The sequence below is a fragment of the Elephantulus edwardii genome, unplaced genomic scaffold, assembly GCF_000299155.1.
Source record: "Elephantulus edwardii isolate Elephantulus edwardi_28Jun2011 unplaced genomic scaffold, EleEdw1.0 scaffold00225, whole genome shotgun sequence".
In the NCBI taxonomy this organism is placed as follows: Eukaryota; Metazoa; Chordata; class Mammalia; order Macroscelidea; family Macroscelididae; genus Elephantulus; species Elephantulus edwardii.
In genome coordinates, this window is record NW_006399975.1 from 4894882 (window position 1) to 4912952 (window position 18071).

The following is an 18071-nucleotide window of genomic DNA, read 5'->3' on the forward strand; positions in this document are numbered from 1 at the left end:
TCATTCTCTTCACCATCCATCCTGATGCTGCCAATTAATTGGTCCAGTGGTGAGAATCTTTGTCTTCTTGACATTGAGCCTCAATCCATATTGAAGACTGCAGTCCCTGACCCTCAGCAGCAAGCGCTTCAGGTCCTCCTCAGTTTCAGCAAGCAGGGTTGTGTCATCTGCATAGCGCAGATTGTTTGTTGTTAGATCTTCCACCAATCCTGATGCCACATTTCTCCTCATAGAGCCCAGCCTCCCAGATGATCTGTTCTTCATACAGGTTGAAAAGGTATGGAGACAGGACACATCCCTGGCGTACGCCTTTCCCAATTTTGAACCATGCAGTGTTTCCTTGCTCTGTTCTGACGACTGCATCTTGGTTCAAGAATAAGTTTCGCATTAGCACAATCAAGTGTTCTGGGATTCCCATTCTTCTCAGAGTCAGCCACAGTTTGTTATGGTCCACACAGTCGAACGCCTTTGCATAATCAATGAAGCACAGATAGACAGTCCTCTGGTACTTCCTGCTTTCAGCCAATATCCATCTAACATTAGCTACAATATCCCCAGTACCAAGATGTAGCATAGTATTCCATTATGTGAATGCAGCTTTTCTATCCATTTATTTGTTGATGGGCACTTGGGTTGTTTCCAACTCTTTCCAATTGTGAACAAAGCCACAATAAACATGGTTGTGCATAGATCTGATTGGGTGGCAGTTCTGATTTCTTTAGGATATATTCCTAGTGGAATTGCTGGGTCAAATGGTATTTTTATTTATAACTTTTTGAGAAAGCGCCATACTGCCTTCCATAGTGGTTGCACCATTTTACACTCACACCAACAGTGAATAAGGGTTCCAGTTTCTCTATAACCTCACCAGCATTTGTTGTTTGCTGTTCTGTTAAATTTTGCTATTCTTACTGCGGTGAGATGATACCTCATAATTGCTTTGATTTGCATCTCTCTTAGAGCTAGGGATTTTGGACATTTATCATGTGCTTGTTTGCCATCTGAATGTCTTCTTTGGTGAAGTGTCTGTTCATATCCTGTGCCCATTTTACAATTGGCTTTTTTACCTTTATCTTGTTGTGGTGCTCTAGGGCAATTTTTAGGGTCTCTTTTGATATTCACCTTGGTTTTTGATTCTCCTCTGTCTTTGCACTGACCTTTTGCTCTCTTCGTGGATGAAGATCTCCCTGATGCCACCCCACAACTCATCTGGTCTTCAATCATTGTTCAATGCTATTCTTTTTCTTCCTTGTTTGGTTGTATACCATCAAATCCTATTCAGCTTGCCTCTTCTTCCCCAGCAGAGCATCTGGTGGATTCAAACCACACACTTTCGAGATTGGAGAGCAGCTTCTTACTACTAGGCCACCAGAGCTCCCTTGAAACCTATTCTTAAGTGATTTTTAATTCAGGCAGGACAAACCAAAGATATTTTTTGGTTCTCGTGGATTTTTCCCCCCATTTTCTTCAGCCTCAATTTGAGCTTGCATACTGAACCTGAATAGGAATTGAAGTGCTTATTGCAGGAGATTAAAGAACACAGCCTTCAATATGGATTGCATCTCAATTTCAAGAAAACAAAAATTCTTACTGCTGGAAATATCATTATAGATGGAGAAAACTGTCAATGACTTCTTACTTGGATCTACAATCAATAAACTTAGTACTAACAGTCAGAACATCAGGAAACATTGCACTGGGAAAGTCTGCAGTCAAGGACCTCTCCACATAATTGAAAAGCAATGTTAAGTTTGAGAACGAAGGTACACCTTATTCAGGCCATGGTCTTTTCAGTCACTTGTTATGCATCTGAGAGCTGGGAAGTGATGAAGGATGATAAAAGGATTGAAGCTTTTGAGCTCTGATGTGGAGGGGAAAGTATTGAATATCTGATAGGTAAACAGATATGCCTTGGAGAAAGTGCAATCAGAATGCTTCCTGAAGGCAAAGATGACAAAGCTTCATTTTACATACTCTGGACATATTGCTAGAAGCTACCAGTCTTCTGGAGGAGCAGTACCAGTAGGAAGTTTCCTTCATGCAACATCACATGTCAGGCCAGTGTAACAGAGCAGATGATTATGTGCTTGAGGACACAGGCTAGAGTTCTTTTTCATTCTTAAATTTTTATTTTATACTGGTTTGCTTACAAAGTTCATATACATTCTTTTTCACACTGGATCTTTCCCATTTTCTTTACCCAGCCCTCCTTCCACCCATTAAATTGTCTGACCCTAAGATTACCCCCATCCCAGGGCGGTGGGGAGGAGGGTGGCTAGAGTTCTTGGTGAGCAAAATAAAGATGCAGAAGGGCAAATAAATTCTCCTGTCTCTCATCTCAGTGCTATTTCTTCTTAAAAAAAATTAGTCATATAATATATAAACATTTTATTGAAGAGGGTTATTAGGTTTGTTATAAGGGATTGTTAGTTCTAAATCATAGAAACCCTGTATGCAAGCAAAATACTGTCTGATCTGACATCATTCTTAAAGTCATTGCTCTTTGAGACTATTTTTGCAGTCAGTCTATGAAATGTGTCAATCTAGCTCATGAAAGGTCTTCTGTTATGATTTTATCAAGCAAGATGTCCTTCTTCAAGGACTGACCTCTCCTGATAAAATGCTTAAAGTATATGAAATTAAGTCTCAGAATCTTCACTTCTATGGAGCATTCTTGCAGCACTTCTTCCAAGGTAGATCTTTGGGCCCAGTGGCCCTCCGGCCTGGTGTTTGTGAATCTCCCAAATAAAACATGCTTGAAAGTAGGAGTAGCATCCACTTCCAAAAAAAGCTTGCCTCCAGAAACTTTATGAACTTGGAGAAAATATAAAAGTTTTGCATCCAAGACTTTCATTCATAGAGTCCTTATGGGACTTAATATTAACTTAATACTAATTTAAGTTAGTTATAATTAAGTTATATTAATTTATAATATTTAATAATAACTTATTAATACTCAATGGCACTTAAGAACAACATATTCAAGAAGCCGGAATCTATCAAGAAGAATGTGGCATGAGGATTGGAGGAAGACTTATCAATAACTTTTGTTATGCAGATGACACAACCTTCTTGCTGAAAGTGAGGAGGACTTGAAGGACTTGCTGCAGAAGATCAAAGACTGCAGCCTTCAATTTGGATTTCATCTCAATATGGATTGCATCCAGCCACTGGATGATAGGCAGCATTACTACAGATGGAGAAAAAGAGTTAAACTATCAACAGTTTTACTTGTAGCAATCTTTTTTTAAAATTTAGGTTGTTTATTTTTCATTTCAATGAACATCTACAGAGATTTTGGGATTCCATTCATTCATTGTTGCACCCTTCTCCCCGCACAAAAAAAATATGGAACGCTTCACGAATTTGCGTGTCATCCTTGCACAGGGGCCATGCTAATCTTCTCTGTATCGTTCCAATTTTAGTATATGTGCTGCCGAAGCGAGCACTACTTGTAGCAATCTTACTTGGATTCACAATCAAGACACTTGATACCAGAAGTCAGGAAATCAGGAGACATAGTACATTGGGAAAAGTCTGGTCAGGGACCTCTCCAAATTATTGAGGAGCAATGATTCAATTTGAGGACTTACGTGCACATGACCCAGGCTATGGTCTTTCAGTCACTTGCTATGCAATTGAGAGCTGGTCAATGACCAAGGATGACAAAAGAATTGATGCCTTTGAATTGTGGTGTTGGAGATAAGCACTAAAGATACGATGGACTGCCAAAAGAACAGGTATGTCTTAGAGAAGATGCAAGTAGAGTGCTCCTTGGAGGCAAAGATGATGATGTTTCATCTCACATACTTTGGGGATGTTGCTAGAAGAAGTTATTCCTTGAAGAGGGACATCATGTTTGGATATATGGATGGTCGGTGGAGAAAAGGAAGAGCCTCAACCAAGTGGACTAACACAGTGTCTGCAGCAAAGGGTTTGAGGATGTTAGATTGTGAAGATGGCATAGAATAGAACAGAGTTCAGATCTGTTGTTCATGGGGTAGCTATGAGTTGTACTTGACTTGACAGCACCTAACAACAATAACATCAAAATAGGAGCTCTGTTCACCTACTGGTAGGAAGCTGCACTGCAATCCCAAAGGCACATGGTTCAAATACAGCAACAGCTGCTCCACTGGAGACAGGGAATCTTCTCCCTTGCAATCTACTACTTCAGAAAACCCAATGGAGGAACACAACATATACAAAATAAATAAAAACAAGGTTAAAGTAGATAATATTTTGAAGGAATAAACATAATTATTAAATCCAGTAAGCAAAACATCGTTTAAAAAAATAATTACAATGTTGTTGTTGTTGTTATTGTTATATGCCTTCGAGTCGCTTGCGACTCATAGCGACCCTATGTACAACAGCCCTAAACTCTGCTCTGTCCTGTGCCAACTGCACTGTCTCTGACACTCCCATCCCGATTATCCCAGTCACTGAATCAATCCACCTCACAGAGGGCCTTCCCCTCCTGCGCTGTTCCTCCACCCTCCCAAGCATGATGTCCTTCACCAGGAACCAGTCTCTCCTCACAACATGTCCAAAGTATGCTAGACAGAGCCTCGGAATCCTTGCCTCCAAGGAGCCACCCTGTTTAACCCTTTCCAGGACAAATCTGTTTTCTTGGCAGTCCATGGTACTCTCAATACTCTTTTTCAGCACCACAGCTCAAAGGCATCAATTCTCCTTCTATCCTCCTTGGTCATTGTCCAACTCTCTGATGCATAACAAGTGACTGTGAAGACCATGGCCTGTATCAAACGCACCTTAGTCTCCAGAGAGACACCATTGCTCTTCAGTACTTTGGAGAGGTCCCTAACAGCAGACTTTCCCAGTAGCCAGGAAATTAAAAGGCAATTCTCTTTTGATCCTTCCTAGTCATTGTCCAACTCTCTGATACATAACAAGTGATTGCAAAGACCATAGCCTGTATGAGATGCACCTTAGTCTCCAGATTGACACCATTGCTCTTCAGTACCCTGGAGAGGTCCCTAACAGCAGACTTTCCCATCACAATACGTCTTTTAATTTCCTGGCTACTGGTCCCAAGAGTGTTGACCATGGAGCCAAGCAAACTAAACTTGTTAACAATCTCAATCTCTTCACCATCCATCCTGATACTGCCAATTGGTCCAGTGGTGAGAATCTTTGTCTTCTTGACATTGAGCCTCAATCCATACTGAAGGCTGCAGTCCTTGACCCTCTGCAGCAAGCGCTTCAGGTCCTCCTCAGTTTCAGCAAGCAGGTTTGTGTCATCTGCATAATGCAGATTGTTAATAGAACTTCCACCAATCTTGACCCCACATTTCTCCTCATAGAGCCCAGCCTCCCTGATAATCTGTTCTGTATACAGGTTGAAAAGGTATGGAGACAGGACACATCCCTGGCATACACCCTTCCCAATTTTGAACCATGCAGTGTTTTCTTGCTCTGTTCTGACGACTACCTCTTGGTCCAAGTATAGGTTTCGCATTAGCACGATTAAATATTCTGGGATTCCCATTCTTCTCAGAGTCTGCCACAGTTTGTAAAATGTTCAAGAGCCTTCTCTTTAAGGACAAGTATTTTAGAGGGAAGTATATCTGCTATTACCATGCTTACAGAGTACACTGGAAGTCTCAGAACAGTAAACTTTTGGGTAAGTACATGGCACTTCTTAGAGATTAGACCACCAGAGCTCCCTGGGTGAATCTCTCTCATTGCCATAGAGCTGGAACTGACTTATCACTTAATCTTCAGTGGGTTTCCAAGCCTATAAATCATAAAGGAGACTGCTTATCTTTCCCCCTTGTGTCACTGCTGGATTTGATTAGCTAGAGGTAAGACTTTTGGATTACAAGTGCAATTCTTTTTTTTTCTTTTAAATTCCCTTTTGAACTAGGCCACCAGAGCTCCCTAAAACAGGCAGTCATTAAACCTAAACATGTTTACACAAGCTACAATCTCATCTACACTGAGAGAATTAGATGGTGGCTGTTTACTGCCACTGACTCTTCTGAGGTCACAAAAGATGGTTCCAGATAGAGGAGAAAAATGTAGAGAACTCAATTTATTAAAAAAAAAAAAAAAAAAAACCAAGGCAAACTGGAATAGGGAGTCGTAGACTCCCTGAGTATATCACCATGAAACTTTAAATCTAGAACCAAGATTTCCTTTTCCCAAAGTAGCAGAGTGGCACACAAATTAAAGATCAATTAATCGATCAATCACTGCTATCAAGTTAGGAACAACCCATTACTGACCCTACATAAGATTTTCAGAGATGTAAATCAAATGGGAGATTGCCCATCTTTTTCCCACTCCACCAGCCTTTGGGTTGGCAGTGCAACTCCTTACCCACTAGGCCACAAAAGCCCATAAACAAAATGTTCCTCTTAAAAACTGTCAATATGAGGCCAAAAAGTCAACAATTACCTAAAAGATGAGATGGAAGCACAAAGACTAGAGCACTGGAAAGAGAATAAACAGTACAATTGAATAGAAAATGGACATGTTGTGATATATACAACTAATGTCACTAAACAACTGTGGAAATTGTCAAATAGGAACCAAACTTGCTATGTAACCTTCCACCAAAAACTCGGTATTTTTAAAATAAAGTGTAAAGGAATGCACAAAGGCTCATAAGGACATACCAAAAGGACACCGAAGCCATCTTGAAGGCGTTCCCAATGGACAACTCTGGGGGAATTTAAACATCTAGTCAGGACTAATTTCATAGACAATAAGTATACAGGGTCCTATGCTCAAAGGGGTCCCCAAAACTTAGGAACTGATGTTCTTAAAATCCTTCATAATCTTACCTTTGGCTTTAAGTGAAGTCTGGTGAAACACTGAAAGTTCAAAACCACTGTCCACTTCCCATCCCTGGGCCCTTGGAGCCCATAGGCCTTTGTTTAATTGTTAAGGTTCTGTTGTTGTTGTCAGAACCTATCCACAGCTTTCCTTCCCTCCAGTGGGTTTTCAGAGGCAGTTAATTGCAAAGGAGAATGGTGGATCCGAACCACTTGCCTTCAGAGTTGCAGGGGAAATTATAATGCACGTAAGATTCACTGTTTTAAAGTGTTAATATATTCACAATCAACACTAACACCAGAACATTGAGCATAGTCTTAAAAGAAACTTTATATTTGCTGTAACACCTTTATCCATTCATCTGTTGATGAGCATTTGGGTTGTTTCCATACTTTCATGAATGTGACAATAAACATTCACGATCAAGTTTTTGTGCGGCCATATATATGCTTTCATTCCTCTTAGATGTATGCTTCACCCATTTTCCAGAGGCTGATCCTTCAGCATTGGTCTCAGGATGAGCATAAACATACAACAGAATTCACGTTTACAAATAGCCAAGTAAGAACAGGCCTGTCACATAGCAGATGATGTATTTTTTACTGATATAGGTCTTAAATGCCCACACTAAAGTGTTCTCCACTTAACATACATGAATTAAGTTGTAATTAATTACTTTCAATAGAAAAGACTATCAATAACAAAAATGTGCTAAGTTTGCACATAATCACATTTTTTTATATTTTAATGAAAATTTATAAAGACCTTGGATTTCCATTCATTCAGTGTTGCGCATTTTCCTCCCTGCTCCCCGATCACATTTTAAATGCTCTTCTTAAGAATGTTGTTGTTGTGTGCTATGAAATAGGACTGATCCACAGCTTACACTTCAGGTTTTCAGAGGCAGTAAATTACATGGCAGATTGTCCATTTTTCTCCCATTGAGCAGCTGGTGGACACAAACCATGTGTCTTTGGGTTGGTAGCACAGCTGCTTATTCACTAGGCCCCCACTGAGGTGGAACAGTAGGGAGGAAAGTATTACCAGTCTTAAGCAATTAAAAAAATACACTATAAATAATAACTTAATGACATATTAACACTTCCCTATTATTAATACAAATTTAAGCAAATGAGATTAAATAAGCAGCTATGTGTCATACATTCCACTCTGTATAGCACTATCTGTTAGCTAAAAGAGAGTCAACTCCAACTCACAGGTCACTATGAACAAATCAAAATCTTGCCCTATCCTATCCCAGCCTCACTATCTCTGCCAGGCTCAGTCCACTTTGTTAGTTCTTCCTCCTTCACTGACCCTCTATTTTTCCTAGCATGATGTCTTTTCCTAAGGATGGGCCCCACCTTACAACATGTCCAGTAACACCATCTACTGTATTTGTTATCTGTACTCTGAGCCAAAAAATTTGAGAGGCTGGACTAAATGAAGACAAATGTGACCTCAGGATTGGAGGAAGACTCAACAACATGCATTATATAAATGACAAAATCTTGCTTGCAGAAAGTAAAGAGGACTTGAAGTATTTGCTGCATTAAATCAAAGACTACAGCTTTCAATACGGATTATTCGACCACTATTAGAGATCAAGAAACAAAAATTCTCACTACTCAACCACTAAACAGCATCATGATAAATGGAGAACTGAAATTGTCAATGATTTTTACTTTGATCCACAATCAACACCAATGATAGCAGCAGTCAAGAAGCTCTCTAAACTGTTAAAGATGTTAAACTAACATCTTTAAACTAAAGACAAAGGTGCTCCTGATCCATAACATGGTAATTTCAGTTGCTTCCTATGCCATCTGAAAGTTAGGGCAATTAGTAAGAGGACCAAAGAACCAATGCCTTTGAACTACGGTGCTAGGGAACAGTACTGAACATCCTATCACCTGCCAGAATAACAAACAAGTCTGTTTTGAGAAAGTACAACTACAATGCTCCTTAGAGGCATAGATGATGAAAATTTGTCTCATATACTTTGGGCATATTGTCAGAAGGGGCCAGTCCTTGAAAAAAAGACATCATGCTGGGAAAGGTGAAGGGTCAGAAAAAGATTTCCAACAAAATGGAGCAACACAGTGACTGTAACAAGGGGCTCGAACATATCTGTGCACCAAAGGTCTCTAGAATCTGTTTAATCTGAGTCACCCTAATTCTCACTACTCTTCTATTTTGCTTGAGTTGAGAACGGCTGGATCAGAAAAACGCTGCCGAAGAGTACGACCCATTTCCACCAAGCCAATTACGACTCAGTGATCCCACACAGCTGAGTAGAAATGCTCCACAGGGTTTTCATGGTTGTATTCTTTACAGCAGAATACTGGGTTTCTCCTCAATGAAAAAAAGCCTACTGTGCAGGCTTTAACTACCAGCCTTTATGTTACAACTACAAACCTCTTGCTCTAAACAAGGGCCTTAAAGCACATTACATTTGACTCATTATATGCTATTTGAAAGGCTATCTATATGAGATCATTGACTTAGTTCACTTTGTCTACAAATATTACTGCAGAAACCATTCCAAGTCATTTTACATACATCTACACAATAAATCTAGAAGGTGAAGCCAGGTGCTCCTTGGAGACAAGGATGGGGAAGATCCGTCTCGCATACTTTGGGTAAGTTGCTAAGAAAGGCTATTCCTTGGAGGACATCATGCTTGACAGGTGGAGGGATGGCAAAAGAAAGGAAGACCTACAACCAGGTGGACTGACACAGTAATTGCAGCAATGGGCTCAAGTGTGTCAGAGATCATGAGGTTGGCACAAGATAGGATAGCATTCAGATCTATTTTACACAGGGTCACTTGATTTGTACTTGACTCGACGACAGCTAACAACAACAGATAGTAACTCACGAAATCTCATGCTATGTTCTTAGAAAAATAAATCAGACTAAGAAACAAAAGGAAAACCAGTGGCACAATAATTAAGTACTTGCTGACTAACCAGAAGGTCAACTTTTGAAACCACCATGCACTTTGTGTGTTCTACTCAGCCCTACAGATGTCCTTTAAGTTAGAATGGACTCAATGGCAATTAGTTTTAGGTAACAAAACAGTACGTAAGACATAAAACACAAAGTATATGTCTTTGCTTAGGAAATTACTAATACATTCTGGTAGAAAGACATTAAATGGCAACTAGAGTGTAATATATACTGACTTTATTACCTTAATAAAGCATTTTAAATTCTTTTCCATGATGTTTTTAATGTTTAAAACACATCTGAAGTTTTTCTATATTATTTATAGTCAAGGTTATTATCTGAATGGAACTTTAAGCAACTATTACAGGATTATCTCCACGTAGAATTAACTTTTCTTCTCTTCTGAGTCTTGTGCCAGTTTTAACTTCTCTTTTAATGCTTGCTGATCTCTGGAATACTGCTCAAATATTGGTTGGTAAATATACACTCCTCCAGCGATTCCAAGGATGCTAGCAAAGACCATCTGTGGAAGAGTTAACCTTCCAAACATTGCTTCAACAAATGCAGCACAACAGAGGGTGTTTTTAAAAGACTACACTCCCAGATCCAGGAAATCTCTTCAGACCTACATACAAAGAAAAAAAGAGGAAGTAATAATTTAGTACAACATCCTTTCATGATTTCATGTCACTGCTCTGCTCTGGAGTTAAGATGTATGTAAACATAATTTTTCTCATTTAAGATATTAATAGCATGGAAAAATTAAGAGAAAGTAAAATTCCAACTCATTCACAGAGACCCTCCACTGGGATTCTGAAGCTATAAATCTTTGCAAGAAGAAACTGTTCATCTTTCTCTCAGAGCAACTGCCAGATTCAAACTAATGACTAATGAATGGTCTAGCAGGTCAAGCTATGCCACCAGAGCGTTTAAATAGAAGATTCTAAATTAATAACAAGAAAGCATATTTTTTATACCTTTCAAGGCATGATGTTAATCCCCACAGATTGTCTCTGGGGATCAGAGCCAGCAGTAAAAGAAAGATATACAACTATTACTTTTCAGTATTTGCCCTTCTGGATTTCATTTTTTCAATTCATATATAAGATAAAAGAAATAATTTTAAAAGCTGCACTGGAAAAGGTGTTAGACTCATGGTAACCCCATGTGTTAACAGAATAAAACTGCTCCACAGGGTTTTCTGGGAGGGAAGCAGGCGTGGCATCCACTTCCTAAACAACATGCCTCTGGAAACTCCCTGAGCTTTGATAAATGCCATCCTCACCTAAGAGCACTTTTCTCACTTCTTCCCTGTGGTATGATTTTCCACTCACCTTTCTCTCACATCTTTTCCTGCCTCCTGAGCTTTATCCCTATGAGACTGCTTCTCTTGCCTCCCGAAGTTGTAGAAAGGCTTCAGGCCTTTTGCTCATAGGGTCATTGTGAGTCGTGCTCAACTAGGCAGCAATCAACAACTATCTTTAGGAAGCAGCAGGCAGTCTTTCCTTCTGTGAAGCCAATGGCTGAGCTTTAACTGCCTACCTCTAGGTTAACAGCCTACTGAAAACTGTTTGTTCCATTCAATATGATAGACCCAATCTTATTTCTAAATGATAAGCTGAAAGGTGGATAAAACCTCTCTAGAGGTAACACAGAAGACCTAAATATAACCTAGCATACTTTGTTTCCTAATGTTGTCTGTTACAAAGGCCAAACGAAGTCGAAAACGAACTTAATGGCACAACAACAGATTTTATGTTCCTTCTCTTTGACACTTTAGTTAAAAAAGAACTCACACGCCATTCATTTTTACTGAAATACAATAAAGATCTGGGTGATTTTGCTTTTAACAATTGGCTTAACACTTGAGGAAGTAATTAATAACCTTTGCAAAGACTGTAGTTTCTGAGAAACTAGATGTTTATAAATGAAGACAGGTGAGTGAAGATCCCCATGTTTTCTTCGTTATAGCATTATCTAAGTTGGTTTTTATTATAACAATGGGCTGTGTCCCTTTCCAGACTCCAAAACAAACAAACAAAAAAACGCCCCACAAACTACTGATGGCGGACCCTATATGAAAAATGGTGCGTATTTAATATTCTATAGTGCAACTGAAAATAAAAATGGGAATGGAAAGTCCATTTTCTCTTTGTGCCTACTGTTGATTAGGTATGTTAACCACTCCTCCTTTAATGCACACTAAAGTGTAATAAAAGCCAGGGTATCATCTGAAAGCCAGCTCTCTGGAAAACAGATTAAACCACACTGGAAGAGGAAGGTTTCTGTCGGTAACTGGTTTGCTCAAAGATCTTGACCATTGATAATTTACTCTTTCTGCATTTCGATTTCCACTTCTGTACAATGGACTAAATTTTCCGTGTTCCACGACTATTTACTGTGCTAACAGTGTAATGTCAGACAAACGATTACTGGGCTTACAGGTATCATTATTAGCTTATGTACCAAAAATGTACTTCTGACCTTTCAGCTCCCGCGTGGTGTAGTCAAATCTCGCCAGTCCTGCTGAGACTGGCTTCCTTTCAACAAAGTTTCTGGAACACAAAACCAAAGGTGAGCAACAAATCTTACGGGAAAGAAATGCCGAAGGGAAAGTACAAATAAATCTGTAGCGAAAGGAGGCGGAAAGGACCAGAAATATCACACGCAAATTCCACCTGGACGACTGAAGGAAAGACGAGAAGGAAATGAGTCTTTCCCAGCTATCTCCGCGCCTGCAAACGACGGTTCCTGCCACAGGCCAAACTTAGCAGGCGGAAGAGCAACGCGGGATATCTCAGTATTTCAGTCCGGATTAAAGTGGTGTTCCGGGAGCTGCATGCAGTGGGTCGCTGAGCAGGTGCAAGATGGAGCGGGATCGCGGCGACAGCAGCAGCCTCTTCTTCCGCGGTCTCCAGAATCGATCCCAAGAAAAAGTGAAGCTTCGAAAGAGAAAATCAACATTGTATCTCAGTGACCAGGAGGCAAGCGCCCATAGGCGATGGGGTGAGTGAGGGGTTGCGGATTGCAGCCCTAAGGGCATTAGCGGGAATCCACAGAGTTTGCTCGAGGGCTCCATCTGCTGGGTGGGTTTGCCAAGAAATCGCTCGTGGTGCTTCTCGATCTCTTTAGCTTGCGAGGCTGGCAATTTGCGTTGTTTTATCTCATCCCCAGTGGTCCTTTGAAATGAGTAGGAGTGGTTTGATGATTCCCATTTTAGAGATGGGCACCAAAGCTAGACTTACATTAAATTATCGAGACCTGCAATGGGACCAGATCTGACTACAGTGCATTACTTTTCCCACCGCTCCGGTTCCTTCTCTTTAGTCCTGACGTGATGTTGACTAGAGAAAAATTATCCCAGGAAATGAGATGTTGATCTGTCAGGGAGTTTATTTAATATAAAGATGGACTTGTCAGTCAGTCAGTAAATATATATTAAGCTCCAAGGCATGGTAGAGACAGTTTGATAACAGTGCTAAGTATCTCCTTGGGAGATATTTGAGCCCCAAAACTCAAGTGGTCATTTTGTTAAATGAAAAAGGGGTGGCGGAAAGGTGATAGTGATAAGGTAGGCAGTTGGACCCTAGCTCACTTTTTTTCTTTCTCTAAGCTCAGTAGAAGTTAGGTCCTATCAGGAAAAGCATAGTAAGAAAGTATGCTTGACGGAGAAGCGCAGTTGAATTTTTTTGGTCGTCCAGCTTTATCACAGAGCACCAGTAGTTTGTGAACCAATCCAGTGACTCTGCAGAAGACAGGAAGACAAGCAAGCTGCCTCCTAAAACTTACGTCCAAGAGAACCCTATGGAACATTTCTATTCTCTAACACATGGGGTTGCCATTAATCCTTATCACTTATGGAAATGAGGTTTTAAAAAAATATATTTTTTTAAAAAAATCATGCACCTAGTTGGTAGAGAATTGTGTTGCTGACCCAAAGGCAGAACCTCTCTGGTAGTTCGAATCCACCAGCGGCTCCCCAGGAGAAAGATAAACAAACCCCTTCTGTGCTCTTTATCACCTCATAAGCCTGTTGGAGGGTCAGCTATGAGCTGGTTCAGACTGAAGGGCAATAAGTTGAGTTGATGAAGCTGGAGCTGTGGTGGAGTAATCCACTGAGAGGTACACTGTTAACTCTTAAGGCCACGCCCTCTGGCATTTCAAATCCATCAGTGGCCCCAAGGGAGAAAGATATGCTATCTACTCACATGCAGTTTACATCCCCAGAACCCCCCTGGAAGGTCAACTGTGTGGCAGTTCTGACTGTACCAAAGTGCGTTTGAGGTTTTTTGAGAAGGTGAAATTTCATACAGAGACCTGTGTGTGGTGGTCAGTATTCTAGTCTGTAAAATATGTTCATACAAAATAAGAAAGGAGAGTAGTAGGGATCCATAGTGAGAGCAAAGACTAACAGATCAGAGGCAGGTTGCAAACTCAATTGCTTAGGCAGTTTGATGGGCAAAGTAGATAAGTGAAAATAGCTAAGAACTTCTTCCCCATATAAAGCAGCAGCCTCTATTTCAATACTAGTCAGATTTTTTCCAGTTGAGCTCTCTCCTGCAAAACATCGCACAGCTTTGAAGTGCTGGAAATTCAGATTTTAATATAAAATCTCATTTCTAAATGTTGTGAAATTAAATAAATTTTTATTTTAATTACACTATATTCTGAACCTACAAGGTTCAGAACTATTGTTCATAGGGTCGCTATGAGTCGTGATTGACTTGATGGCACATAAAAACAGCAGCAGTGGCCTAAACCCTAAGAACTTGCAATGCTAATCCAAAGGCTGTGTACTGCTGACTGAATCCTCCAGCGTCTCTGCAGAAAAATGAGGAGGCAGTCTCCCTGTGATTTACAGCCTCAGAAATCCGATGAGGTTTACTATGAGCTAGAACTTACTAGATGGCATTGAGTTTTAAGAAGCAACTTTTGATTAGTTAGCTAGTTTATTTAAGATACATGGGTAGTATAATCTAAGGCCTTAGGTAATCCAATCCCTTTCAATATTTATCTTAATACTCTCTTTATGTATAAGTTACATGAAAGGTTGCTTAAACAGGAAGATGTAAAAAAAGAGTGCAACTAGTGTGGAGACAGCCAAGACTGTCCTCCACTAACGTCACAAGCGGCAACTCTCCCCATCAATACCACCTACCATATAAACCCTTTCCACGAGGTCATACACTCCTACTTCCACCAGTTCTAACACCAACTCTCCCAAGGCTCACTGCTCTGCTACTGAGTCCAAAAATTCTTTGCAGTGGCCACACAGAACTCAAACCATACTCATGATTATGAAATTTATTAGGCAAGTTAATGGGTTACAATTCAGATTGGCAACAGAATAATACAGTTTCTAGCTTATCAAGCTTGCTCCCAAGCCCTTTAATCTTCAACTTCACAGCTTTAAGTTAGTGTTCCAAAACCCTCACAGTCCTGCCAAATGTGGTGTGTGTCCCCTTTTCCCCTTCAGCAAGTTTGGGCAAAGTGTTGTGGCTTTGGTTCCATAGGAGAGCAGTCCCAAGTCAGCTCCGTTGCAGGCTGGTTTCTGGTTCTCAGCTGTTGTTGCTTCTACTGTCTCATCTAGGTCTCAGTATGAGAGGTGTGAAATCTCTGGCCCCTGTATGCATCAAATTCTCTTGTTTCTCTGCTAGTACGGAGATTCTCTTCTTCCATTGCTAAACTGGTTCCGTGTAAACCTGGTGGGATGGCAAAACTGACCAATCCTCTTAGTAGTCATTTACCCACCTTGGTTTGCATACTCTGTTCCAGCTATGTGGTGGAAAGCAAAGCAAATAAGCTAGAAAAGCCATTTTGCCTACCCTCACCATACGGGGTTCACTAGTGTTGAGGTTGTAGAACTTTCAGCCTGGATCTGAGAATGCTGTGGTAGGGCTGGATTCACTACCATGCCCTAAAATGATTGAGGGGCCAACTGGAGCAATTTCATTTAAGCTCAGACAAGTAGGTAGGTTTCAGAACTTGTTAGACTTTTTATACCACAATTTCCTATTTTGATTTTGTTTCTTTGTTTTCATTTCAGATCTGCTTGGTGAAAGCATTTATCTGGTCTTGTTTACTGTAGCTCTCAGAATACTGAACTGCTTTTTAGTTCAGACAAGTTTTGTTCCAGATGAATACTGGCAGTCTCTTGAAGTTGCACATCACATGGTCTTCAAATATCCTTTGTAGTTTATTTTCTAAGCTAGTAATGTATATTTGCCTTCAGAATGTTCTGTGTCTATTCTATGACATACTGTCAATTTTCCATATTTTTTCCAAATATGTTTTACTCAAAGAGTTACTTTATGATAACTTTCAATTACTTTCTCATGTCAGTATATTCACTTCATCCTTTAGTTAACATATATTAATCTCCACAATGCTTAATGCTTTGGGGGCTACAGATGAAGTAAACAACATATTCCTGTCTTGAAGAACTTTGAGTTTTATTGGACAACTGAAGTTTTAATTCAAACATCCAGTATAAAATGCCTAGGTGTTATAAAGCTTCATTGTCAAGAAAGAAAATATTTTATACACATAAAGAAAAAAAGTGTTGAGTCAATATTATCTGAAATTTCATTCTTAATAATACTAATTATGGGTATTTGACCTGGGAATGGACAGAACGATTGAGGGGCTACACTTACCCCTTAATCTTTGCAAGCATTTATAAGATTCTACACCTTTTGGGAAAAGATAGTGTTCAGCTGCTGGTAAGTTTAAATAAAAATAATTAAAATCACTCTTACAAGTTCATTTATTCATTTCCCAGTGGAGAATTTAAAAAAAAGTTCATTCATTCCATCCTTTTTTGAAGATACATGATGTGTTTGGTACCTCGAAATTTGTTTTGAAAAGGCTGTGTCTAAGTCTATGTCTGTAACCATATCTGAGATGATCATGGTTCTAAAGGCATGGTTCTAAAACCAGAGATCAGCATGAGAGTGCTTAAGGAATCTCATTAAGTTATACAGATTTTAAGAGGGACTACATTTTACATTACTGATGTAAATTTTAGGCATTTACTGCCTTTATAAAGAAAGCAGGATTCTTAACTTGTCAGTGGTTATATGGCATATGGTCTTGTATAAATACATATAAACTCACTTAAGATTTTATATGACAATGAATTTGACAAAAAATGTAGTAACATGCATAATCACTATACTTCCTTTAATATGATATGTATAATCTTTATGGCATATTGTCTGAAGGTGCCAGTCCTTGGGGAAAAAATGCCTCATGCTTGGAAAACAGAAGGTCAGTGAAGGAGAGGAAAACCACCAATGAAATGAATTGACATAGTTACTGCAACAGTAAACTTAATCTTGCAGGGAATGAGGACAGCACAAGATATTTCAAGGTTTTGATCTGCTGTTCATAGTGTTGCTGTGAGTCTTAGTTGACTCAAGGACACCTAACAAAAACAATCATTTTGATATGTAGTAACTGAAGTCTCCAAGTGGTATAGATTGTGGTGCACTTGACTGCCAGCCAAAAGATTGACAGTCTGTAGTCCTCCCAGAGTTGCCTCAGAAGACAGGCCTATGGATTTGCTTCCAAAAGGTCATGTCATTGAAAAACTATATACAGCAGTTCTACTACACACACAGAGTTACCATGAGTCCGAATTAACCCAACAGTTTTAATTCCTGCATATGCATTTCTGAGATCAGTTGCTGGAAGATAGGATGAACTGATGTAGAAGTTTCTGTAACCTCGTTCTAGATTGTCTAGGCCATCATCAAGATAGGGAGTTCTGGTGGTGTAGTCCTTGGGAGTTGCACAGTTAACCCAAAGGCAGTGCCTCTCTGGTGGTTCAAATCTACCAACAGCTCTATGGGGAAAAGATAGGCAGTCTCCTCCCATGTGAGCCAGCAATTTCTGAGATTAATATGTTCTCTCTCTCTCTCTCTCTCTCTCTCTCTCTCTCTTTTTTTTAATTATTGAAGATTTGGGTTCCTAGACTTGCTCAAGCTCTTCTGTCAGCCATAGCAGATGTGAGGCTATTTTCATTAATGAAGCAACTAGAAAATCAGGAAATAGCCAAATGGGTGGTAAGTTCCATACGTTTTGAAATTGTATGCCAGTTAGTTTATTCATTTGGGTATAAAGCACACAGAAGATATCAATTTCCCAAGGCAGTTTCAGAAAATTATTAAGGCAACTTTACAGAAGTACTTTCATAATTAAGAACTATAAAATGTAAACACCATATGCCCTATTTTTCCTCATTGAGTTCTTGGTAGTGAAAGCCACTAATGCCCTCAAATTTACTAAACCCTAGGAGATAGTCGTTGAAAGTT

The 18071-nt window shown here is 39.7% G+C and overlaps 1 protein-coding gene across 1 annotated transcript in view; it reads left to right on the top strand.

Moving 5' to 3' along the window:
• The first annotated feature begins 12614 nt into the window (after positions 1–12614).
• Positions 12615–18071, top strand: part of PIGB (phosphatidylinositol glycan anchor biosynthesis, class B) — a 33655-nt gene continuing 28198 nt past the window's right edge. The window contains exons 1-4 of the mRNA XM_006898253.1: positions 12615–12762; positions 15803–15935; positions 16358–16478; positions 17718–17822. Coding sequence (XP_006898315.1) covers positions 12624–12762; positions 15803–15935; positions 16358–16478; positions 17718–17822 — 498 coding nt within the window. The 5' untranslated portion in view covers positions 12615–12623. The remainder of the gene's footprint in view (positions 12763–15802; positions 15936–16357; positions 16479–17717; positions 17823–18071) is intronic.